At 32.5% G+C, this 27,719-nt stretch overlaps 1 protein-coding gene across 1 annotated transcript in view; it reads right to left on the reverse strand.

Moving 5' to 3' along the window:
- Positions 1-308: 308 nt before the first annotated feature.
- LOC111147669 (CD2 associated protein) overlaps positions 309-27,719 on the reverse strand; it is a 139,380-nt gene continuing 111,969 nt past the window's right edge. Inside the window, exons 12-18 of the mRNA XM_022503876.1 lie at positions 23,118-23,283; positions 22,568-22,710; positions 12,928-13,040; positions 12,100-12,201; positions 10,828-11,006; positions 7,416-7,479; positions 309-3,242 (exon numbers count right to left, since the gene is read on the reverse strand). Coding sequence (XP_022359584.1) covers positions 3,201-3,242; positions 7,416-7,479; positions 10,828-11,006; positions 12,100-12,201; positions 12,928-13,040; positions 22,568-22,710; positions 23,118-23,283 — 809 coding nt within the window. The 3' untranslated portion in view covers positions 309-3,200. The remainder of the gene's footprint in view (positions 3,243-7,415; positions 7,480-10,827; positions 11,007-12,099; positions 12,202-12,927; positions 13,041-22,567; positions 22,711-23,117; positions 23,284-27,719) is intronic.

Here is a 27,719-nt window from a genome sequence, read left to right on the forward strand (position 1 = left end):
AGCTTCCAATTTAAAAAAAAAAAAAAATCCACTCTGTGCCTCTGTAACATACTTTGTATAAATCATTTCAAATTATCCCAATAAAGTTGTGAGGCAGAAATGATCCTGTCATAGTTCCAGGGGAAAAACAGACTCAAAGGTTCAGTAAAAGTCACATGGATCTAGAACTTTTAATGGCTTTCATTTTACTATTTACATTGTTTCCCTTATTTGGAAAACTCCATGTAATAGAATTTTCATCATACTTTGCAATAAATATATGCTGATGTTAATGAAAAATAACTAATAAAGACCAACAAAACTGGCAATACTATTCTTTATTGTTTTTCTTTTTGAGGGAGAAGCATGCTTTTTTACAGCACCTGTAAACAAGTCAGTGAAGTATACTATTTTGAGTTTCCCCACATATATATTATTATTTATTTTCCTTTTTTTGGAATGTTAGAATACCACAACACCAACTGCATTACATAATAGTTACTGAAGGCAAGTCAGGCGAAAACAAGGGTAGAATTTTATGGCTAAAAATATTCATAGCAGCAACTTTTAAAAGATGATTTTATTAAATCAAGTCATTGCACTTGGTCATTTTATTGCTACAGCAAAATAAGGCCATTAAATTTTTAACTGATTGTCTTATTCTGTTCATACATTTCAAGTTTAAATGCAAGCATAAAATGTTTACCAACAACTCAAGAGAGCACTTGGATTTTTATTTTTTTTGTTTTTTTTTTTCCTGTGATCACAGTAAAGCATAAAAAAGAGAACCCCTATTCTCTTCCTATCTTCAGACTTAGATTTTGTAAAGAGGTAACAGCTTTATAGTAAGACCAACCACTAAAGCTTAGTGGTCACACACAAGCGCACACACACACACACAATACTTCCAATATTGAAATACAAGTAGGAAAACTAGTAATACGTGTTTCAAAGAATAGCAAACTTGAAAAATACATTCACTAATAATTTGGCAATGACAGATTCCATGCTGTTCCTCTCTATTCTGCCATTTATACTCACGCATAGAAAAAAACAATGATTTCTCCCCAAATAAAGGCTATTATCATTCTATACCATTTTGTGATATGAATTTCATGAATAAATAATAAAATTCCCATATCAAGAGCAAATACTGGTAAATTGCTAGAGTGAAGTAATCGTTTTTTTCCCTTTGAGTTTGGCTTTAGGAACTCTACTTTTTGATCAAGGGCAGAAAAATAGAGCCACAATACTTTAATTTTCTAATAGAAACACAGTACTTTAATTTCTATTCTGGCTGAGGTGTATACAAAGCAGATACTTGAAATGTGTGTCAGCATTCATGACCACCTTCATTTTATGCACTAGTGAGAAAATGACCAAGAAAAACTTTAAGAACAGTCTGAAATCTGCTGGAAACTTCCCTCACCCCATTATCAGGGTGAAGAGGGGTCACTTAATAGTTGTTCCAGTCAGAAAGCTGGAGAATGATTTCTAGGATACAATGTTTTCATTTTTACCTAAGAACTTTCATTAAAAGAAAATAAAATCTAATTTTTTTTTTTTTTAGCAAGAAGGAACTCATTCGACAAGTCATTTAAAAACATTAGGAGTAAACAATTTCATTCAGTAGTGACCTCATCATGAAAGTCCAAGGACTTTAAAGAGTTAAAATGTACACACTCAATGCACAATCAAGTTTCCCCAAAAGCATTAATGTAAGTTGTGAATTTAACATTAAGTAATTCCTGGAATTTCTATTATTTTCTACTTCAATTCTCTTATATGTGAGACATCATGGCAAAATTTCATTAACACGAGATTTCAGTATATATTAAAACTTGGTTATTTAAAATAACACAAAAACGGAAGCATGATAGGTGGTACTCAAAATCTGAAAGTCTGCTCTAATAAAGCTTAAAATCTAATTTTTTTATAAATGAAAAGTCAGTTTTTCTATCTTTAATATAAACCCACATATTTTAAGACATGTTATCTATAGATAGATTTTAAGACGTTCAACTGTTCAAAAATGACTCTGAACTACTAGTTCATCTATCCTGTGAAAATGCATTTTGAATATGGTCAACTATATTTGGTTTTAAGTAAGCTGTACTGTTATGTTTTATGATATACTAACACTCTGGTACCTAAATGATAGTTTAAAACATCTCCACCAATTAGTTTGGTCTTTTAGGTCAATTACACATTGTAAAACCTGAGTATTTACATAATGATAATCTGTCAGAGTATGATACCTCACACTGAATTTCTCCTCATATTACCATTATTAAAAATCAGAGGGAGGAGCATGAAGAACTCAATCACAAGACCACAAAATGAGTAATATCTGAGCCTGTAAAATAAGCAGAAGAGTAGAGCAATAAGGCTGGTGTTTGCATATTGTATGTGCTGTAGTTTCTAGGCACAAGTTAAGGGTTAAATTGACATTTTTAGTTCCTCAACCTAACGGATTTAAAATATAGCTCATATTTTCCCAAATACAGTTAACAATCCAATACATTTTAACTAAATTCCTTTTATGAATCCTACAGTGCAAGCAATATAAAATATTCTAAAAGTTATTTTGATTGTTTCATTAGTTATTACTATATGCTTGGGTGAATAATCTGGTTTATAGCTAGGAAACTCCTATTTCATCACCCACAGTATAAACAGCACTGCAAACAAACAGGCACAACAGTGTAATCCTGGGTAAGAAGCTAAAAGTAAAAAATATATTTATATACAAAGTTTATCTCCCTTATGTATTATGGGAAAAGTAGTGGCTATAGTTACTATAAAGCTAATTTGTCCCTCTCAAATAGTATATTTTACAGATTATTTGTAAAGATATCACCATATTTATAGTATAGATCTCTTTAAAAATAATACAAGTTTCAGTAAAAAAAAAAAACTATTGTGAACTTTCTTTCCTTTTTATACAGATTCAGTAGTATTTTCAAGCAAACTAAAAAAAAAAAAAAAGTTTGCAATATTCCAGCACATAAGAAATAAGGCCTCTTTTTTTTTCATATTGGCAAAACAAAATATATATAAAAAAAACTACCCTCTCCCTACTTTTCTATAGATTATAGTTCAAATACTCATATTTCTTTATCATGACAACAGCATTTGTTATTTTTAAGTAACAAGTCAGTTGAAGTTCATAGTGTTGCTTCTGAATCCCTGGAACCTTAAGAACACAGGGCCATGCCATTTCAAGAAGACAGGACTGCTTTTTTCAGCTTCTCTATTTCCACCTAAGATATAAAACATAAGTTGACAATAAACAAAATATCTTTAGTCAAATTTCTTTATTTTATCCTATGTCATTAAGATCCAATCATACTTTGAAGACTCCAGATTTTGATTTCCATTTTAAAATCCAATTTCCAATGTTGTGATCAATATAGAAGTTTAACAGAAGAACACATCACAGTACAAGTTCCTAAATGGCAGAAGACAACCACAAAACAGCAACTACAGTTGTTTCAGCTGGAACAATATTAATTAATGGGAGTATGTGAAAAAATACTGTAAGAAAATCCGCCCTCTAAAGAACAAGAGAATCTTTAAAACCAAATTAAGAAATGTACAAGTACCTGTATTTAAACAAAGATGGGGGCAGTAAAGAACTGAAAAATAATAATAATAAAGGACCAGTTTAGTCCTATATTTTTCACTTACTACGTATGTGAAATTGGCAATCCCTTAACCTCACTTGGTCTCATTTTCATCTGTAAACAGTACGTTCTAGATTAAATTCTTTTTAAAACCCAGGAATAGATCTAAGATTCAGTCAATTTGTTGGAAATACTTCCACCTTTAGGCAGAAGATATCCTTCACTTAACAGAAATTCACAATGTAAGAAACTTAAGAGAATTAGGAAAACTCAATACCTGTTCATAATACCTACGGTTATTTAATTCCGACATATTACAAATCATGAAGCTGAAGCACAAGATTCAATACCATACACTAGCAAGTGGTACAGAACTTTCATTGATTGAGTCAAAGGCTCTGAAGTCCAGTTTTCTACTCTTGCCAATTATATAAGGCTTTGATGACCTCTGACCTTTCACTGTGTGTGGAAATATTTGGGCCTTACCTTCTCCTGAAAACATCATGCCTATCTCCAATGCTGCATACAAATAATACATGCTATAGCTAACCTCTGACAAATAATTCATTTTTAAATAATAAGCACTTTGCCAGTCAAAAGGTCTAATTTCAGTATGTTCACCATCTCCTAAGGGATTCTAACCATTCAAGTATGGTTTGTTAATTCTAGGATCTAACAGCACTGGTTTGGGACAAGTCTTGGTCATCAGCCTGGATTGAGACAAAGTAACTTCAATCTTCAGAATCATGTGCTATTATCATCTCCATTCCAAAGATACATGAACCAACTACACCAATTTTAATGAGCAAGGATGCCAAGAAAATGGGGGCGAGGGAAACACTGGTGAAAGAAGGAATAGGGAGAATAACCCTGCACTCAATCAGTAATACTCCTTACACACTGCGGTCACATAGATTTAGATATCAAGCCATTTACTGCTAGAGTTTCTCTTCTAGCACTTTTATGTTCATTGTTCATCTTCAGTCCTTTTCTCATTCCTCAATATAATTTAATACTGTATGTTCAAAGTACTACTTTTAATCTTTAGGGAAATATAATTTCTCCTTTCAATGTATGATCTTAAAACTCTGTCTTATTAAGTGTGCTTTTATAAATAAAAGGGTCAAACTTTCTTCATTAGGCAAAAAAAAAAAAACAAAAAACTGTAATACAAATCAGCACGAGGCTAAGAAACAGCTGATTTTGCTAAAAAAACTGAATCAAATGAAATTCCTCAAAAATGAAATAATTCCTTTGCCTCGCCATGATTTTTATGATTTTTATGACCAATTAAGTCATATGTAGAAATTTAACACTGTATTAGTTCCTTATGCTTATATCACCTTATTTTCATATATGAATATGTGTACATATACAATATAAGGAATAAAAATCAAGAAACTTATTTTTAATTTCTGAATTTCTACTGTGTTACATTTTGGGAATTTAAGACATTTTTAGTATGTATTCTTTGATTTGACAAAAATTTATTAGCTATCTAATATGTATATGGCACTTTGCTCAGAGCTATGGACAAAGATAGAACAGACAGACACCCTCAAATAGTCTTATAATCTAGAAGATAGGAAAAGTAAGTCCATAATGTCACAGTGATAAGACAGAAAATTATTACTTATTTATGCTTTTCAAAATAAAGGACACGAATTTGGAAGAAGACAAAATTACTTTTAAATCAGAGAAAGATGGGTACTAACTTAATGAGGGTGACTGCTGGAGGTAAGCTCTGAGAATCTGTAGAACTTATGCATGAGAAGATGAAATAAAAGGAAAATCCAAGAAAATACAGTAAGAGCAAATCTCAGATGAATTAACTGTGAGGGACAATTGAGGATCAGCAAGCAAGAAAAGAAAGACAGACTAGGACTAAGACATTAAAGACCTCACATGCTAAGTTGAGAAGTCTGAACTTTACTCAGCAAGTAACAGTTCCTAAAAGAACTAAGTAAAGAAAGATTAATTTGAGATAAGAATGAGAGAAACTTAAAACAGCTAAACAGAAGATAAAGAGCAGGGGGAGAGGACAAAAATACTAGGAACAAATAGATACAAGTGATGGAGTAAAGCTAACAGGTCTGAATGTGAATAGAACTAGAATGGAAGTACCATGTCTGTAAGACTTGAAAGGCAATGGAATGATCAACAGAAACAGTTAGAAAAGCAGGAAAGGAAAATGATAAACATGAAAGAGGACATGCTAATTCTAAGATCACAGTGGAACATCCAGAAAGACAAGCAGCTGGAAATAGGACAGAAGCTAGAAAAAGGAATCAGATTCAGATGGGAGAGGCACAAGAGTTAATCATGATGCTTGAGGGCTCAGGTAGGAAAAGAGAGGAGGGCCAAGGAAGGTCTAAAGGAACATTTTACTTAGAGAAAGGAAGAGGAGACTGAGAAGTGGACTGAAACAAAAGAATGCCGGATCACATAAATCAGGACAGAAAAAGTGGCAATAGTTTTAAAAATGTGAAATGCTGTAGAAACTGGAGAGACATTGGAGTTGCATTCAGTAAACCTAAAATGTAAGAGCTGTTAACGACTGAATTAAAGGTGAAGAATTAGAGACCACAGATGTACTTTCTTTTTTTTTTTTTAGTTGTTTATTTTGCAGTAAATGAAACTCAAGGCAGCTGGACCTGCAAGGGAGCTTTGGTTTTTTTAAAAAGTGGAAATATTGAATATTTTCACGAAAAAATGGAAAGTGCAAATAAAAGGGATACATCAGATGTAAGAGTAAGAACGGGGTTCTGATAATTTACCAAAGACCTTCATACACATTATCTCAATAACTAAAGCTAAAAGGCGATTAAGTGACTTCCTCAAGTTCAAACAGTGTCACTTAAACCTGAGAGCAAAGTTCTGAAGTCTGACTGTTTGTTAAAAATTTCAGCCTAACTGCTGATTTAATCACTCTAAACCCTAGTTTCCTCATCCTTAAAACAGGAACAATAATCCTTACCAGTTGTTATGTGTGTCCCCTGAGATAATGTACAGGAGGTGCCAAGCCTAACTGACACACAGTATAAGTCAGAAGAGGGGCTCAAGTTTTTTTTTGAAGTCCCATGTTCTTTCTGTTTCACAATGCTAACAAGAGAAATAGGGTAAGCAATAAGGCAAGGTATAAATAGGGAGGCATATGAAATACAATATAAGTACAGAATGGGAAGAGCCTCTGAAAAAAGGCAGAAAACACTTTTCCTGAAATATGCAGAAAACAAGAATACAAATAAAGATCAAAGTATGTGCAAATGGAGCAGATGGAAAAATGGAAGATAAAATAAGTAAAATTGTCAGACATCAGAAAAGAGTGAAGATGATGACATTAAAGTTAAGAAGTAAATGCACAGTGAGACATCAAGTCAACAAATCTATAGCCATCCCATTACCACCTTCACCACCACCACCCTTGCCTCCAGGCCAAAAAAAAGAATTAAAAAGAAAAAGGTTTAACTGTGGAAAAAAAAGAGAAATAGTTCAAAAAAGCAAGAGTGCAAAAGATCTAGAACTACACACTCTTATGAGGCCAGAACCATGTTCGTTTTATTTATGAATGTGTACCTTATGCCTCTCGTACACTGCCTTAGGGAGCTAGCGCTCAAAAATATTTGCTTCACGAATGAACGGAATGTGATAGGGAGTCAACTAGAGATTAATTAAATGGTATCAAGCAGCAGGGAGTGTCCAACTTAAGTAGGACAGCATAACTGTAGTGAACCCAATCACCTAGAAGAGATGGAAAAACACATCTAGTTTATGCTGACTACAATCTCAATGTTAGGAGAAATGATTTACCTCTAGATTATTTCTCATTGCCTTCTCCTCTTCCAAATCCTTTCGTAGTTTTTCCAGTTCTTTCCTAAAAACAAACTATTTATTACTGTTAAGTCTTTCATTTAAACAATATATTTGACTAATGTTAACAGGATCTCTTACCTAACATACCAAAACATGGGAAAAACTTTTTAAAGAAAACAGCCATACTGATCGATAAAAATTTCAAATTCACTAATGGAATGGTTCAATACAACAGTTAAAGGAAAACTCAGCAATACCATGGCAAACCCATCTGTGATAAGTAAGTTTTTAAGTGAATAGAGAGAGCAGCTCATGATAAAATAAAGAAATATAACGGTCCTTTAGAAGCAATTTTCCATATTCAGTTATCGTGCTTTTTCCAGGCTGGACACTCAAAAGCCCAAACAATTTGGTAATGTCAAAACATGTCACAGTACAAGGCAAATTATTTAACAGGATTACCTGGACTTTACATTTCTCTTTCTCTATTTTTAAAAATTAAACATTACATTAAAATTACCAAACCAATAACAAAATCTCTAGCCAACAATCCTTCCTCCTTAACTCATGTTTTCACTTTTCTGTGTTCTCATCTATCTTTTTTATATAGTCATCTCTCCACAGCTGTAAGTATGTATTTCACAAAGTATTTTAAAATATTTCCATGTTGCTAAAATTATCATATTTCTGATAATTGTTGCTTGACACTCAAATATCCAGGTTTTTTTGGTTAGTTGCTTTGGGGGGGGGGAGTGGAAAGAATAGAAATTTTATTTAACATCATGAATATTCAGTATATCAAATTTCTAAATCAAAGAGTAGGGACATTTTCACAGCTTTTGGACAACTGCTAGGAAAATTCTCTTCTAGAGTATTATAGAAGTATTCGATTGAAAAATGCATGAAAATGCTCAGGAAGAAAGACTATATGAGAAAGAAAGGAACTTTTAAATTCTATAGTTTCAAAACTAGTTTCTTCTATGGTTTTAATGATTATAAAACTATATTAAGAATAAATGTTCTACTATTTCAATTTAAATTATAATTTAAATATTTAACTCAAATTTATCTAGAGCTTATTTTGGTATATAATAGAAAATGTGCTAAAATATTAACTCTGTATTTCTAAAATGTTACTACTAAATGAATGCTTTCTTTTTCTAATTATTCTATTATTTTGAGTTTATTATATATTTAAATTATACCTAAATAAGGATCTATTCCTAAAATATTTATCCTATTATCACATTTTCATTATTTTTAAAAACGCATTTGTGAATATAAAATTTTTATGTAATTGCTTTCTTTTTACAAAAACAGATCAAACTATATTATCTTGTTCTATAACTTCTCAACTAAAGAGACTAATATATTTCTCTGTCAATCATTCCATGTCAATATCCTTCAATTTTTTTAATCCTTTAATTTTTTAATGATTTGTTCCAAACATTTTAGATTCTAATAATGCATAAAAACTATGTATTTGTAAGCTATAGCGATAAAATTATTAAAAAACCTAAGAATTCCAAGTCAGCTCAAGAAATAAATTATTATTACCAGTACCTCTGATACCCAGAATGACCCGCAATCCTACTTTCCTCCTCTCCTTTACAGAAAAAGTTCTACAGTCTTCCTTTTCTTTACTTACCACATATACAAATGTATCTTGAAACGACACACTGTTTGATTTTATATGCTTTTCAAACTTCATGTAAAGGAAATAATACTGTATGCATGTCTCTAATGTCTCTAACTTGTTTTCCCCACCCTCAACACTTTTTCAGATGGATTCATGTTGACACATGTAGCCACAATTCATTCATTTTTTATTGCTGTACACTATATGGCATTTCATTGTATCAACACACCAGTATGTTTATTCATTCTCCTGTGATGCTCTTATTTTTCAGATTAAAAAAATCTGCCATCCATTTCATTTTCCCAGAGGAAATAAGACTTTGAAAACACCTTTTCAAAGACTTCTAAAATATCTGATATGTATACATAAATCATAAATATTTTATTCATCCTACAGCTACATTAAGAACACTTATAGGCAATTTGTAAATGTAATTATCAGTTCATTAATAATAGCAGACTTGGTATCAAAAATGTAAATTGTCAAAATCAACAAATCAGGAGCATTCTCTAATTCATACATGAATGGTGCTCAATAAATACTTACTAGATGAATGAACTTACAGTTTATAATGTGTACACTGCGGAATCTATTAAAAAAATCCGCATGATTCAGATAAACTGAAGGATAAAGAAAAGACCCATCATGTATTAAAAACACACACACTCTCTCTCTCTATCTCTCTTTTAAGTAGTCACTCAAGATAAATTTTTTGGTTCTATCTAAGAGACATCTATAAAAGTGGTCTGCAACTACAAATATATCAATTGTTAATCACAGTATCTTTTTTTTTTTTTTAAGAGGGAGAGAGAGAAATGCTCATGGTAGGGAGGGTTAGAGGGAGAGGATCTCAAGCAGATGCCCCAATGAGTGTGGAGCCAGACATGGAGCTTGATCTCATAACCCATGAGATCTTAGAGGCTACAGGGGAAGAGCACTTGAACCCTCACCCTTTGCGCAGTTAGATTAACTGATCTTTGGACCTTTTTTACCTATTAGGTCTTTATAAGACTATGTTTAAAATGTTAGAAAGTTTTATTTTTATATTTATTTTTTAATGTTAACAACTTTTAAAGCTCAAATGATAACAGTTTTAGAAAAATATCTCGAAGCCAACAGAAAAAGTGTTTTCAGTTCTAGCTCTGCTTTTTAAGAACTGTATGATCTTAGGTAAACAGCTTTACCTCTCTGAACTTTTACTTCTTCAGTTAAAAGAGAGGGGAGCTATAGTAGGTGATCTTTTACATTTGTTTTCACTAAAAAGTCCCGAACTCTCACTTAGGATCTCACCCCACAGTATTATCAGAAAGTTTCAGAATTAAAAGAATGGCCTTAGAGATTCACCTATTCCCAACCCCTTGGTTTTATTTACACACCAATCTCAACCCTAACAGACAGTGATCCAGTCCCTCTGAAAAGTAAATATACATATAGATACACTCCAGATCCAAAATACAATGTAACTTTTCCTAATATTTTTAAGACTGATTAACCCATGAGTTTGACCAGAGAAGATTTCTACCCTTGAATTATGGGTACATATATACCTTTCCCATAATAAGCTTATGACAACAAGTTTTCTAACTCAAGTTTTTTGCAGAGAGGACAGAAGCATTATTAAGGAAAATTTCTTTGGAAACATATCTGCTTATACAAGAAATCTGGCAGATAACTTGATAGAATTCTACTCAATTCTACTTGATAGAATTTGAAAGAATTCTTTACATACGTGTTAAGTAATTTTCAGAGAATAAAACAAGGGCTACTTACCCATGATCCTTTTTCAGCGCTTCTACAATGCAGAGCAATTCAATAATCTGAGCTCTAAGTTCATCCAAGGGATTTTTTTTCCCATCATCTGATTCTACTTTAGCTTTGACGTCTAATGGAGTTAAAAAAGCAGCCGTATTTGGTTTAGCACTTGAGGGTGTTGAAAGGTACAGAGATGGCTGAAAACATAACAGAAAATTTTCCTATTTTATTTGTATTTATATTATGTCTAAGTTAAAAAAAATGTATAGCAAGGAGATAAATAACTAAAATAATACTTCAAGATAAATGGTAACTTTGGAAATTCAAAAAGCAGTTTGATATTCACAACTGGTAAAACGAGCAGACAACCAGATAATAAACTTGCAATCACTAGGAGTTTATGTGAGAAATGTCAAAGGACTAATAATAATAATTTTTAAAAAGTGGAAAAGAGAAGAAAAACCTGTTAGAGCTATCTTATGAATGGTCTGCCGAGTGGAGCATCTAGAGGCAAGAACATATCAGCATTATTCAGGTGCTGCTCTGATCATCCACAGAGTCATTACTTAAAATTTCCAAAGAGTTTCATTTAAAAATAATTATGAGGAATTGAGTAAATCCACTGAAGAGGCATGAATCCATGGCCCATGATGCCCTTTTTATTATTTCACTAAAGTAACAGGAAATCAAATTTCAATCGACTGCTGACAAACTGAGAGAAGAATCAGATTAAGTGTATCTGATAAACTGGAAGAACAGCCAAAAGCCCTTGGAATGAATCTGAGGAGGAAACATGAATTTCTTAAATATAAGATGTGTGTAAGTTGGGATACTACTATCTTAAGTAAAAACAGCAAGAGTTTAGAAGATTCTTAATACCATGTAATAAATGGAAAAATCCATGTACACTGCCATTCATTCCAGTATATATTCAGTGCTTATTACTGTGCTGAACACCAAGCTAGGTTAGAAGTAAATTTTGGCTTATGTAATAATATAATGATGGCTTCTGGCCTAAAGAGTGTATGTTTAAATGGGAAAATGAAACAGATCTATGCCTTAAAAAATATGAAATGTATAACATTTATACTACTCATTTAAAATAAGCTTTTTAAAAAATAACCTACAGAGGACAGTGTTACTTTAGAAACTCAATTTTTTGGCAGGAATTTTTGTTTTTTTAATTTCTTGGCAAAAGACAATTTTTAGAAGACATTTTAAATTCCACTATTTTGGTGTTCACAAAGAATTGTACAAATTACACAAATCTTAGGCCACAATGCCCCTCACCTTTGGAGAGTAGCATGAATCCTTTTTAAATTCAGATGGCTTTAAGTTGGCACCATCTTCTTCTTTTGGTAACTTCAAGATTTTTTCTGGGCTTTGAGTTGGCTAAATGATTTTTTAAAACCAAGAAACAGAAAATACCAAAGAAGGAAAAGGCAATAAACATTTGGATAATAAACTAAGTAACTTTTATCACTGTTTTCCGCAGCTACCGCTCCAGATATTCCATTATTATTAACAGGATATTACGTGATTTCAAGCTGAATAACACACTTGCATATCTGGAAGGTTAAAAATAGCCTGCCTCTTAGCAACAAAAATTTTCTCTACTTCAGTAATTTAAAAGTGCTGTAGTGCTCAAAAGCTAACATATTAATAATAAAGTACTACCAGCATTCCAAATAATGTATAGAAAGCATAAAAAGAAGTTACACATTTAGATACCAGCATTAATACTACAAAAAAACCTCACTATGTCAGAGGAAAAGAATGTTTCATTCTTTACTAAGGTGAATATGTACCACTCAATTCTAATTATTGTTGTGAGATGGGTAGATTAAAAGGATACTCAGACCCCTTTTGGCCCTGAGTTCTGTGATTATGGTCTCGGGACAGCTCTTTATTCCTGATTCTGTAACCTTCATTGCAACCCTCTCTGAAATGAACATGACCCCACAATTTCCCTAAATATAACTTACCACTTGAGTATAACACCTATCTTTCTGATTTTTAAACTTTGGTGGAGTTTTAAATCATCCTTCATTCCTATCTTTAGAAGAATTCTGGCTCTGCTAAATTCTCTATGTTTTAGAACAGTAAAGTATAACTCACAGAATGTCCACCGTTGAAGCGGCCAGGCAATCTTCTTCCAGGCATCTTCGGTCTATTTGCAGTGAGATGTAGCAAGTTTTCTGAGGAAGCTATGTCATCAAAATTTACAAGATCTAGAGAATAAAATTAAATGTATCTACTAAGAGATAACTGTACACTTTAAAAGGTAAAAAAGAATGTTTCTGGATTTCTAACAAACTATACATTAAAAAGTCCCACTAGGACTCACAAGCTAACCTGTGCTTTTCATATGCATTTGGAAAACAACACTCACCCTTAAAAATAAACATTCTCTTTACCTGACACATTTTACAGCATAAGACAACTAACAATAGAAAGTTCATGTTTCCAATAGACCTCAACAAAAGTTCTTATTGAAAAAAAAAAAATCTGAACCAAAAATTACAGTACCATAAAAAAACTATCATCTTAAGTTCTTGCTTATAAAAACGGGTGATCTACTTCAAATCATAATTAATTACAATGTATCAGAAAATTAACATAGAAAATGTTTTAAATTTCGAGTAGTATCCTAATATTCAAATTTTAAGAACTCAACTGTATGTGGGACCCTGATGCTTTCCAACTGTAAAGTGAGAGTATAATTTAATGGATCTTTGTGTGTGTGTGTGTGTGTATGTGTATATATATATTGTAGCTGAGACTCAAACTGTTCATAGTTCACTGCACTTTTGCTTCAACATCATCATATTTAGGAACTATAAGACAGTCATAAATCAAAGGCAAACAAGATATCAAAGAAAAATGTTACAAAGATAATTCACTTGTTTTCCCACCATCAAAGGCTGGTTGACCTCTGATCCAATAACTTGGTTTTAAAGAAAAATCTATGTGCCTCTGAAACAATGGCATATAATACATTCCCTTTTCCTAGATGATCCAGAAAACCCTGGTAAAAGAGGTGATTTTTAATTTTGAAACCTAGAAATCTGTAAGCAATACAAGAATCCTAAAGATAACTCCAAACACCTCCATTGTCAATACAATCTTCCCTCAGCCCAGATTCCAAACTAGTGATATTAATCACAGTTGAGGTACTTGATATGGCAGCAGATATCTTTGGTTTAATCTTCCAGATACAGAATTAATTCTGCACATCCCCATTGCTTAGATGTTTATAATGCTTTCTGTCAAATATTTAGATAACCAAACTCAGTGATTTGTTAATTCTTAAAAGACATCTAAAGATAATTATTTCTGCCCTCAAAGCTTATTCATCAATTTTCATATTCAAAGTTAGCAATTTAGGAAAAAATGTTAAGGGTAAAAGGGCACAAAGGTAAGGCATAAGAAAAGGTATCACTGTTTGGCAATACACATTTTATAACAAATTTAAGTATTTGTTGACCTCTGTTAATTCTTTTCCATCCTCCCATTCTGGGATTACTTTGTGTATTCTATTTTATATCTAGTCATCTACTCATCAGCCTAATACATCTCAATAGGCAATCAAATGTGCTCAGTTTAATTTTGGTCTTAAGTCTTTTGACATTTGTTTATAATTATAAAATATAACAAACCATAATAAGAGACACAGTGGCCTTCATGGAAAATGCATTGTATAGTGTGAAAGACCTTGAGTTTAAATATATTTTTAAATATTTCATTTTATTTGTAAATGTCATAAAGAAAATCAGTATTTTAAAAAATGTTAAAAATATGCTGTAGTGTGAAGGGTTAAAAATTACTTTTAACACTGATGTGTATTGACAACCTATTAAAAAAATCCTTGAAAAGTACAATCCAATAATTTTGGCCTGTGAAGATTATTTTCAAATGCATATTTAAGCAACTTGCAGAAAGAAAAAAAAAAAAACAGAAAAACACAGGAAGGGATGAAGATAAACGAAACTGAAAGGATAAATAAAAGGTAGATTTAAAAAATTATAGAGCATGCTCATGTAAAAATGCCTTCCGTATGTCAAGTTTTGGGCTACAACACCAAGACAAATAATTTTACTATTCTAAAACTCTCTCAGGTCCTCCATTTAAGCCATTAGGTTAGTAAAAACAGTGCACATTTTGGACTCATGATACATTTGAACACATTCAAAATTTACCTAAGAGTAGTAACAGTGAATTTATACTGTACACATGGCATGAAAGGCACGACAATCAGTGAACTCTTACAATTATATTGCCACTCTGCCAGCCATTTGTATTTCTACACATTGCTTAAGAAGACATGGAATTTTTAAAAAGTCAAAATGAAGTATCAAATTCTGGGAGAAAATAAACTGACTTATATGGTTTTCAATTAAAACAAAAACTTTTATCAAAACAATATCTTAAGCTAATCAGGAAAATTTTTCCAACATGAATTTCATTTTACTTTCAAATGGAAAACCAAAAGGGTTAGAATAGACAGACAAACATGTACACTTTTAGTACAATTACAAAGAAAAATCAATGTGCACCACCTATTTATATGGAAATATTGTTTTGATTTCTTTTATAAATTGTCATCTTACCAAAATGGAGAAAGGTAGGATAATTTCCTGACACGTAAGAAGGGAAACATGGCAAACAGGCTAGGAAACAAAATCTGGAAAGAAAAGTCAAGGATAGGAATGTCTAGAAAAAAGACTAAATCAAAAAATTATTTTACAAAGCAGGAAAAAGGAACAGTTGTAGAATGAATAGAACCGTTTAACGTTTAGCATATACCTATTGCAGTTTACCTAAACTCACATAAGATGTATATTAGATTTTAGATTATTTTGTCTTTCAAAAGAAAAAAATGATTAGTATTAATTCAATATACCATAAGTAGAAAGAAGCCTTTTTAAAATTACTCACTGAACACCAAGACTGCTTCAAAAGGATGTTTTAGTAAAAAATTAAAGCTCAGAGTAACAAATCAATAATAACAACTCATTAATATCGCTGTAACAAAAATTAAACTACCTTTCAGTCAAGTTTTAGTCTTCAGGAAATGACAGTTAATTACAATGAAAGAGAATTTTAATTCTATAATATAATAAAAGAAAAACATGACAAACAGTATTTTTAAGTATCTCACTATAAAAATACAACTTATATAACATTCAAAAATCACATAATACATAAATGAATCTTCAATTATGCCTTATATGACACTCTATAAAGAAATTATCAAGAAAATTACTGTAAGAAAATAGTAATTTTGATCTCTGCTCTTACTCTACAGGTAAAGTCAACATTTTAGGGTGTGTTTTATTTTTTTTTTTGTATCCTAGTTTTAGATATAGACTCATTATTTAGTGTCTACCACTCAACAGGTAAGCATCTTATTAGAAGAATTCCACCTGAAATTCTTTCTGGAAGAAACAAATGAATAAACATTGAGAACATAATTCAAACAAAAATAGATTAACCGGGCGCCTGAGTGGCCCAGTGGGTTAAGCCTCTGCCTGAGGCTCAGGTCATGATCCCAGGGTCCTGGGATAGAGGCCTGCAACAGCAACAGTATCAGCATCATCTTAAGCATCATCTCACTGGGCTCTCTGCTCAGCGGGGAGCCTGCTTCCTCCTCTCTCTCTGCCTGCCTCTCTGCCTACTTGTGATCTGTGTGTGTGTGTGTGTGTGTGTGTGTGTGTGTGTGTGTGTTAAATAAAATCATTAAAAAAGAAAAATTTTTAAAAACAGATTAACTATCAAAGAATGTTTCACTATTTAACAATGAATGCCTTAGAGTCAAATAATATTATGTATCTCTGTAATTTCCTTTTAACCCAAGCACAATTTATCATAGAAAACAATCAAAAAGGATAAAATACTATAACACTATAAGAATATTTCATCAGCACTGCTTTCTCAATGTAATAGGTATGTTACCACTAAATCTTCTATCTTGTATTCTAAGACTAATGTGCAAACCAATTGTATGTCCCAGAGAACTTACTATTTTAGAAATATTTAGACTATGTGAACTTTATAATTAACCAGTAGTAGCAGTGAGATTATGCTAAACCTTTTTTTTTTTTTTAAGATTTTATTTATTTGCCAGAAAGAGAGAAAGTAAGCAGAGAGAGCTGCAGAGAGAGGGAAAAGCAGGCTCCCCACTGAGAAGGGAGCCTGATGTGGGGCTCTATCCCAGAACCCCAGAATCATGACCTGAGCCAAAGGCAGATGCTTCACTTACTGAGCCACCCAGGTGCCCCCCTCCCAAACCAATTTTTAACGAAATGTTTAAAAAAGAGGAAAAAAATTAAAACATAGATGCAATTTATAGTACTATCTTATATGTAAGAGAATATATACTGAAGGACATTTATTTTAAAAATAGTTTATAAATGGCTTTATATACAGTATAATCATATCTGAGAGTACTGTCAGGAATTTACATCCTTAATAGCGAAGAGCAGAAACAGAATGAGATGAGATTATCAACAGGGGAAAGGAAAAGAAGGGAAGTAACATTTTATAACATCTTCCTTGTCAGGTATTCTAGCAGGTATCACAGGCATATTGGATCATTCAATTATCATTTAAATGCAAAAACAGATTAGAAAACAAGACAATGATAATTTGCTAATAATTTAAAACTCATATTTTTAATAACAAAGTGTACTTGCTACTATATCACCTGAAATTATTATTTTATGTAATAATGAGACTCTAAGATGACTTTCATGTATGTTTTAAACTTTCTGAAACATGTTAAAGCGCTAGGTTCATATGCTGTTTTAAAAATTTGAAACCTCAAACTGTGCCAAAAATATAAATTAATATATGCCTCAATTATATGCCAAATTTGAGGCTGTTTTTGATGCAGAACATAGTGTTCTCTTAAGGTGTCAATATCTCAAAAAGAAGAGTTTAAACACTTTTATACTACAAATACTAAAAACATAATATTCTAATAAAAAATGGAAATGAGGAATAACCTGAATTGAAGTTCAGAACATGAGCTGTATGCTATCAGTAGTCAGGCCTTTTGTCTTAGCATATTATTTATGTGCCTAAAATAGTAATGGGATCTAACATTTGCTCAGTAAGTATTTCCAATCTAATATGAACACAATTTCCAAAACTTTCAGGTATATCTCATTTTACTTAACTTTGCAAGACAAGTCCATTTTTTACAAATTGAAGGTTGCTGGCAACCCTGTGATAAGCAAGTCCATCGATGCCGTTTTTTCAACAGTATTGCATATCTCTATATCACATTTTGGTAATTCTCGCAATATTTCCAACTTTTTCAGTACTATTATATTTGTTATTGTGATCTATGATCACTTTGATGTTACTATTGTAACCATAATTAACTGTGCCATGTAAGATGTTTAATTTATTCTGTAAGCATTGTGTATATTCTGACTGCTCCAAAATGAAGCTGCTTCCCACCTCTCACCCTCTCTTTGAGCCTCCCTATTCTCTCAGACACAATAACACTGAAATTGGAGCAATTCATAACCCTCTAAGTGTTGGAGTAAAATGAAAAATAACATATCTCACTTCCAATCAAAAGCTAGAAACAATTAAGCTTAGTTAGGAAAGCATACAGAAAACCGAAATAGGCCAAAAGCTACATCTCTTGCGCCAGTTAGCCAAATTGTGAATGCAAAGGAAAAGTTCGTGAAGAAAATTAAGTGTTACTCCAATGAACACACAAATTATAGAAAGCAAACAAACTTATTGCTGAAAGTTTCAGTAGTCTGGATGAAAGATCAAACCAGGCACAACATTCATTCCCTTAAGCCAAAGCCTAATCCAGAGCAAGGCCCCCACTCTCTTCAATTCTGTGAAGGCTGAGAGGTGGGAAAGCTGCCCCCCCCCAAAAAAAAAAAGTCTGAAGCTAGCCGAAGTTGGTTCATGGAGTTTGAGGAAAGAAATCATCTCCATAACATAAAAGTGCAAGCGAAAGCAGCAAGTGTTGATGAAGAAGCTACAGCAAGTTGTTATACAGATGATCTAGCTAATTAATGAAGGCTGCTTCACTGAACAACAGGTTTTCAACACAGATGAAACAGCCTTACAGTAGAATAAGATGCTATCTGGGACTTTCATAGCCAGAGGGGAGAAATCAATGTCTGGCCTCAAAGCTTTAAAGGACAGGCTGACTCTCTTATTAGAGACTAATGCCGCTAGTGACTTTAAGCTAAAGTCAATGCTCATTTACCATCCTGAAATTCCTGGGACCCTTAAGAATGATGTTAAATCTGTGCTCTATAAATGAGACAACAAAAAAAGGACAGCAGCACATCTGTTTACAACATGGTTTACTCAATATTTTAATCCCACTGTTGAAACCTACTGCTCAGAAGATTCTTTTCAAAGCATTACTGCTCCCTGAAAATGCATCTTGTTACCCAAGAACTCTGATGCAGATGTACAATATTAATGTTGTTTTCATGCCAGCTAATCTAACAACCATTCTGTAGCCCAAGGATTAAGGAGTAATTGTGACTTTCTTCTGACTTTCAAGTCTTATACATTTCATAACACTGTAACTTCCATGGATAATGATTCTTCTGATGGCTTTTGACAAAGTAAATTAAAAACCTTCACAGGGGGTCGGGAGGTGTTGCACTTGGGTGGCTCAGTTGTTTAAGCAAGTGCCTTTGGCTCAGGTCACGATCCTAGAGTCCTGGGATCTGAGTCCCGTATCAGGATCCCTGCTCGGCAGGGAGTCTGCTTCTCCCGCTGATCTCTCTCCTCTCATGCTCTCTCGCTCTCTCTCAAATAAATAAAATCTTTAAAAAAAAAAAAAACTTTCTGAAAAGCATTCACAATTCTAGATGCTATTAAGAGCACTGGGGATTCATGGGAGATGTCAAACAGGAGTTTGGAAGGAGATGATTACTTTCAAGGATTACTTTGAGGTGATCAAGATCTCAGAGGAGGAAACGACTACAGATGTGGTAGAAGTACCAAGAGAACTAGAATTAGAAGTGGAGCCTGAAGAGGTCACTGAATTGCTATATATCTCATGATAAAACTTTACAGATGAGCAAAGAAAGTGGTTTCTTCAGATGAAAACTACGCCTGGTGAAGATGCTATGAAAAATGTTGAAATGACAATAAACCATATAGAATAGTAGATAAACTTAGTTGATAAAGCAGAGGCAGGGTTTGAGAGGACTGACTTCAATTAGAAAAAAGTGCTATTGTAAGTAAAATGTTATCAAGCAGTATCACGTGCTACAAATAAACTGTTCGTGAAAGGAAAAGTCAATTGATGTAGAAAACTTCACTGTTGTCTTATTTTAGAAAATGCCATGGCCACCCCAGCCTTCACCAGCCACCACCCTATCAATCAGTAGCCATCAACATTAAGGCAAGACCCTCCACCAGCAAAAAGATTATGACTTGCTAAAAGCTCAGATGATAGTTACCATTTTTTTGCAATAAAGTTATTTTTTAGTTGAAGTATGTCCATTTTTTTTAGTCATAATGCTAATGCACATTTAATAGAGTATAGTATGGTGTAAAAGTAACTTTTATATGCACGGGAAACCAAAAAATTCATTTGAATCACTTTGTTGCAATATTCACTTTATTGCAATGGTCTGGAATCAAATTCTAGGTATCTCTGTGGTAGGTTTTGTGTATTTCCTGAACTTAACTGAGTGTTAAGTGTAGTACACCAAAGGCAGCCTGATAGTGAAAGAAATAAAGGACAGTAGTTTGGAAGTTAGCTGTTAGTTTTCTGTCCTTATATATGCCTCAGTTTCTCTAAATTACTTTCTTATTTATTTGAAGGGAAAAAAACAAATAAGGAATTTGTAAACCCTGTTTCACAAGGCCTCTCTGTTTTTTAATGAAGAATAAATAATAGCTATAGATAAAAGTAAAAATTGGGACCAAAAAGAGTAAAAAATCAAATTTTACAAACCACAAATAGTTTGACATTATTACATGTGTTATTTTATTTTATTTATTTGAAAGAGAGAGAGCACAAGCAGTGGGAGTAGCAAAGGAAGAGGGAGAAACAGGATTCCCAAAGATCAGGGAGCCTGATCTGAGGCTAAATCTCAGGACCCTGAGATCATGACTTGAGCCAAAAGCAGCTGCTTAACTGACTGAGCCACCCAGATGCCCCTAAAGGATATATATATATATATATATATATATATATATATATATATATTTTATTTTTTTTTTTTTTTAAAGATTTTATTTATTTATTTGACAGACAGAGATCACAAGTAGGCAGAGAAGCAGGCAGAGAGAGGAGGAAGCAGGCTCCCCGCTGAGCAGAGAGCCTGATGCAGGGCTCGATCTCAGGACTCTGGGATCATGACCTGAGCCGAAGGCAAAGGCTTTAACCCACTGAACCACCCAGCCGCCCCCCTAAAGGATATTTTTTAAAAACCTTCTATAAAGAACATTTTTTTGTTTTTATTTCACTAAGAATAAATAACAATTTTCACCAGATAAAACACACTAAATATATTTGAGTATTTCTAAAATATAATCAAATAATTTTCATAAGTTATTAATGAATATGGCTTCATCCAGAGCAGGCAGGATCTAAATATATGATGAAATAATCTATAAAACATTCAAATTAAAAATCTGAAGGAATCCATGTGTAGATCAGAGCTTTTGTATTAGCAAAATGACAATTCGGAAAAATAATAAAATCACCTAACAGTTTTCAAAAGGTAGGAAGTAGCATATCTTACAATACAGTGACAAAAAAACCCTAAGTATAATTGCCCTTTAAGTCTGAATATAAATATGAAATGTTACTATGAAGGCTAAATGTATTAAAACACTAAAACTTTTAAAAGAATATCATGAGCACTTTATATAAGGGGGATTTAAAAAGTTCTCTTCTGCTTTATGTCATCCTGGACACTTGATGTGTCTATAGCTTAATTTCTTTAGAAGCAAAATAGCATCTGCCTTTTAGAGTTACTATTAAGATAAAATAAGGATATATATGAGAAAGTATTCTGAAAATGTAAAAAAAAAAAAAAAAACTAAAACCAAATGCAAGGTAGTATATAATAATCATTACTACAATGGTAATGATTGCGCTATGCTTTTAATATTGAGACCTTTATCAAAACTTCCCTGTTTCAGGTTTTCCATTTTACAACTAAGAGATATAAAAGACCAGGAGACAAAGATGATTGATGGGTTGAAAAATCAGTCCTAAAACTTAAAGAACAATATTTAACTAAAGAAGTAAAGCCTCCTAATATACACAGAGAAAGAGAGAGAGTCATTAAAAAGTGTATTTTCCTGAATTAAAAACAAAAGTATCTTGAGATAAAGTAGAAAAGTAAAAATAATCTTCAATATAATTTAGTGCTGGTATTGATAATCTATTGATCTACTGATAATCTATGATCATCTCTCTCTTTATCCTTAAACTTTTAAAACTAAAATGTATTCCTATCTGCCTGAGTAGTATGGACTTTCCATTATGAGGGGACAAAATATATGATAAATGGATGATCTTTTAATCCATTTCTTAGTCCTTATAAGAATCAAGTATTTTGCTCATTTATCTTCTTTTAGTTCTATTTTTCTGTTTTGGCTTCATAGATTTTAAACAAATTCTAATTAATTTCCACTCTATCTATCCACACATAAAATACATACACAAATTTCTTAAACAGTTTCTGAAAACTGGATTGGCAACTTTTTTTTAAATGCACCACCTTTCTACATGTTAACTTACCTGTTTCTTTAGAGCTCCTAACTGTAAATGAATCTAGGTCTACTGATTTCGGTCTAAGTGGTAACTGTTCAGAATCTAGCTTTGGTTTTGATACCAGCTCAGTTTCAAATTTTGATGAATTGGTAGAAACTTCCCCATTAATCCTGAAATGAGAAAATCAAACATATGTAGAAATCACTTGTATGTGAATCATAACCATTTTTTAATATTGTGAATTAATGACACTGAAGATGTTATAGCACAATAAGTTTTCTTTCTGCTCCACAAAATTATTTCCATAAACATAAACCTCCACAATAAGACTAATCACAATAAAATCAGAAATGTAAAAACAGCCTACTAGGTGTATATTCATACCTAGTATGAATATAAATCATTTAACAGTCATTACAGTCTACAGAAAAAAATATGAAAAATAAATACTTTAAAAATTATTTTGACATTTAGAAAAGCAGTCTAGCCACTTATGTCAAAGGCAGGTAACCAATAAACTAAATTAGCTAAGTTACCTAAATTAAAATGACCTAATTTAAAATTAGGTAAAACTTACTTGGCTATAGGAGGTGGCGGAGGGACTGGTTTTTCAGGTCGCTTTGGGTATATTGTTCCAGGAGATCTCAATAAATTATTGGCTTTGGTGGGTGGAGTAGGCTTCTTTGGTGGGACTTGTGGAGCGGCTGGTTTAGAAGGTTTCTGTTCCAGTATTGATTTTTCATCTGGTTATTTAAAAATATTTAATAAGTTATTAATAATCAAAATTATTTAAGGTTTTTCTATTTCTTACAGCTAACATCAGGCTGAAAATGTGTAAAACAGAGCCATTATTGTTTGTGTTCACTTTAAAGTTATAATTTAATAAGCTTAAATATCTAAAATAAAGCTTACTTTGGTGGGAAGGAGGATCACAATAAGCTTCTGAGCAACAAATAATGCCCAGTTCTTACTGTCTTCCTAGCATTCTTTGTTTTTAGGGGCGGTATACTACTCAAATATAATCACATATGATTTTACTCTAAGCATAGCAGAGTATAAGTGTTATCTATACCTAAATCCAGACCACTTTCTGAAACTGAAATATAGTAAACTTGTGACATTTAACATACTTATTTAAAAATAATCACAATGACAAAGAAAAATATCAAATGTTAAGAAAAACAGGCTAATCTGACTAGTTACAGATGAGAAAATTACAGGCCTGTATTTATAATCCTCACAAATGTACTAGGAATATATTAACACAATTTCATTTTTTCCAGTTTATTAATACCATTAACAATTCTATGAACTAGATAAGAAAATATGCTGGAAATAACACTGGAACGATTTTAAGCCATGTTAATAAAAACAGTTTTATCATCAAAAAGGTACGGTACTATATACAATGACATACTTGGCTCCTGATCTTTCAAGGACTAAGATGAAATATTAAAACTAACACACACATGTGACTCTTAAACACAAGCGAGCAAACTGGTGGTTGCCAGAGGGGAAGTGGGTAGGAGAATGGGCAAAACATATTTTTTTTAATTGACACAGGTGCACACATACTAGATATTTGTGATAATAGCAGTCAGCAAAAATGTATCTAACACATATATGCAAAAATACCCTCAAGTGCAATACTGAGTAATTTTCAAAACTTACTCGGTCTTTTAATGAATATCTAGCACAGGACCACAAATAATTTGATGAGATTTCATATCTATCAGAAACTGGTGACTGTGAATCTTGAACAAACATTGCAAGCCCTAGGTAAACCCCTGGTTCAAAATAGATTTACTCTAACAACAATGAAAATACAAATTATCATTGTTTCCATTTAATCATTTATGTAGAGCTTCCTTGAATCATTTGAAAATATAGCTTAGTCTACTAAAACCACGATCATCATGTTGCACAAAAATCTACTTTCATATGGCCTCAAAGTAAACAATGCATGATATAATTACATCATAATTATACCATCTAATTCTAACTATAAGCCAATAGAGCCATCTGTATCATTTATAATAGCCAACCAAACTTAAATCTCTAAAAAATGTTAAGAAAGATGTTTTATATAAAATATCAGGGAAAATACTGAAGGTTAAACAGAAGTTCACTGATTAACTGAACATACTTTAACAGAAATATAACTAAAAGCTTAAAATCAATTCAACTCTGCAGTTTATTTTAAAATAAAAGAACACATTTAAATATTCATGGAAATCAAAGATGATCAAACTAAGATTCATCATTTCTGGTACAGCCATGACTAAATCAACAATAGTATGCTGATTTATTATATATGATGACAATGTATTTGGGTACTAGGTTTTATTTACCTTTATTGAGGTGATATTTACATAATAATTTAAAGTGAACAATTCACTGCCACTTAGTAAATTCACAATGCTCTGCAACCACCACCTCTATCAAGTTCCAAAACTCTTTCATTACCCCAAAAGAAGAGTCTTGAGTCTCATTATTCAGTTACTCCCCATGTTCCCCTCTACCCATCTCCTGGCAACCACCAACCTGCCTTCTGTCTCTACAGACTTAGGTATTCTGGGCATGTCAGATGCCCAGAATGGACTCATACTGCGTAACATTCTGTGTCTGGCTCAATTCACTATAGCATAATGTTTTCAAGGTTCATTCACCTGTTGACGGGAATCTGGTTTTTTTTTTAGCTTCTTGGCTATTAGGAACAATGCTGTTATAAACATTTGCATACAAATATGTTTGAATATGTTTCCCATTCTTTGAGGTATATATTTAGGATCACATAGTAATTCTATGTTTAACTTTGAGGAACTACCACAGTTTTTCACAGCAGCTATAATATTTTACATTCTCATCAGTAGAATATGAGGGGTCCATTTGCTCTACATCCTTGTCAATGCTTGTTATTTTTCATTTTTATTATTATTATAGCCATCCTAGAGAGAATGAAGCAGCTCAGTGTGGTTTTGGTTTGTATTTCCCTAATAATGAATGATACTGAACATCTTGTCATGTGCTCATTAGCCCTTTGCCAATCTCCTTTAGAAAAATGTCTACTTCAATCCTTTGCCCATTTCTGGACTGTCCTTTTGCTGCTGAGTAGTAATTACTCTTTATATATCAGAATACCAAACCCATTATATATTCCTGATACTGGATATAGGATTTGCAAATATTTCCTTCCATTCTGTGGTATATCTTTTTACTTTCTTCATAATGTCCTTTGGTGCACATAATTTTTTAATTTTAATGAATTACAATTTAACCATTTCTTTCGTTATCTGAGCTTTTGGTGTCATACATCTAAGAATCCACTGCCAAACCCAAGGCCGTGAAGATTAGCCCTATGTTTTCTTCTAAGAGTTTGAGTTTTATGCCTCTTATATTTAGGTGAATGATCTACTTTCAGTCAAGTTTTATATATGGCATGAGGTAAGGGTTCAACTTCATTCTTCTTTATGTGGATATCCAACTGTGCACAGAATTTTAGTTTAGCTAGAAATTCAACAAAACCAAGAGGAAATTTAAAGAAAAAACTCCTTGTTAGTTTTTCAAATGCCCAAAGGAAGAAATATGTAAGGTATATAAGTTATAATTTAAGATAGAGAAAAGAATTATGGTAAGGGTATGGAGAAAATTTTTTACTGAAAGCAGCTAAAATACATGGCAGCTAACAAAATACAGCAAAATAATGAAATATGCCCTATCTTATTTACTACAGAATATAAAAATATATTACACTAAACTAAATGTTAATAAATTCATCTATTTGTTAATACAGATGAGGATCAGTCCCCCACTGCATGAATAAAAGTAGAAAAACAATTTTCAAAAAATCAAAAATGGAAATACTGTGTGATCTAATAATTCCACCACTAGGTATTTACCGAAAGAAAACAAAAACACTAATTTTAAAAGATATATGTGTCCTATATTTATCACTGAATTATTTATAATAGCCAAGATACAGAAACAACAACCTAAGTGTCCATCAAAAGACAAATGAATATGGAAGATTGGAGGGGAGTTGTATACAAAAACACACAAACACACACACACACAGGAACATCATACAACTATAAAAAAGGGTAAGATCAAGCCATTTGAGATAACATGCATGAATCTAGAGAGTATTATGCTAAGTGAAATAAGTCAGACTGAGGAAGACAAATACCTTATGATTTCACTCCTAAGCGGAATTTAAAGTAACAACTGAATAAACAAAAAGCATAATCAAACCTATAAATACAGAGAACAAAATGATGGCTGCAAAGAGAGAAGGGGTATGGGGGGGTTGAACAAAATGTGAGAAGATGATTGGGAGACACAGGCTTCCAGTTATAGAGCGGATAAGTTACAGAAATGAAAAACACAGCATTAGGAATACAGTGAATGATATTGCTACAGTGAAGTATAGAAAAAGATGATAGCTACACATGTGATTACAGCATAATATATAAACTTGCTGAATCACTATGTTGTACACTAAAACTAATGTAACATCAGGTGTGTCAACTATACTCCAATTATTTAAAAAAATAGAAAAGTAAAACAATTATACTGGCACCAAAGCATGAATGGGCTCTGAGAGCATAAATTCAGACTGAAAAATCAAATCCATTCTTTATCAATGGTTACTCAAAGATGTGTTAGAGAAAAACACAGTACTATCCAAAATCCAAAAAGTAGAGGTTTTTTTTGAGAGAGCGAGCGAGCACACACTCGAGCAGCTGTGGTATAAGGAACGACAGAGAGTAGGAGAGAGACAATCTCAAGCAGGCTCCACATCCAGCATGGAGTCTGACATGGGACTCAACCTCATGACCCTGAGATCATGACCTGAGCAGAAATCAAGAGCTGGATGCTTGACCAACCCATCTACCCAGGTGCCCCACCAAGGTTTCTTAATTGAATCTATTTTCCTAACATTTTTAGAAAACAAGGACAAAAGAAATCTGCCCATATTAATCTCACTGAAATAACCTAAACTCAAGTATAATACACTTTCAGGACCATTAAGTACAAAGCTTAAGAAACTATCATCACATGAATATACATGAATAAACACCCTCAGGCCAAGAACTGAACATTAGCCACAATAAGTTATCATCATACCCCTTCCCAATTACTACACAACTGCTTCTACCCAAAGGTGTCTTCTAACACT

Source organism: Enhydra lutris, unplaced genomic scaffold (assembly GCF_002288905.1).
Source record: "Enhydra lutris kenyoni isolate GAN:26980312 unplaced genomic scaffold, ASM228890v2 scaffoldscaffold17, whole genome shotgun sequence".
Classification (NCBI taxonomy): Eukaryota; Metazoa; Chordata; class Mammalia; order Carnivora; family Mustelidae; genus Enhydra; species Enhydra lutris.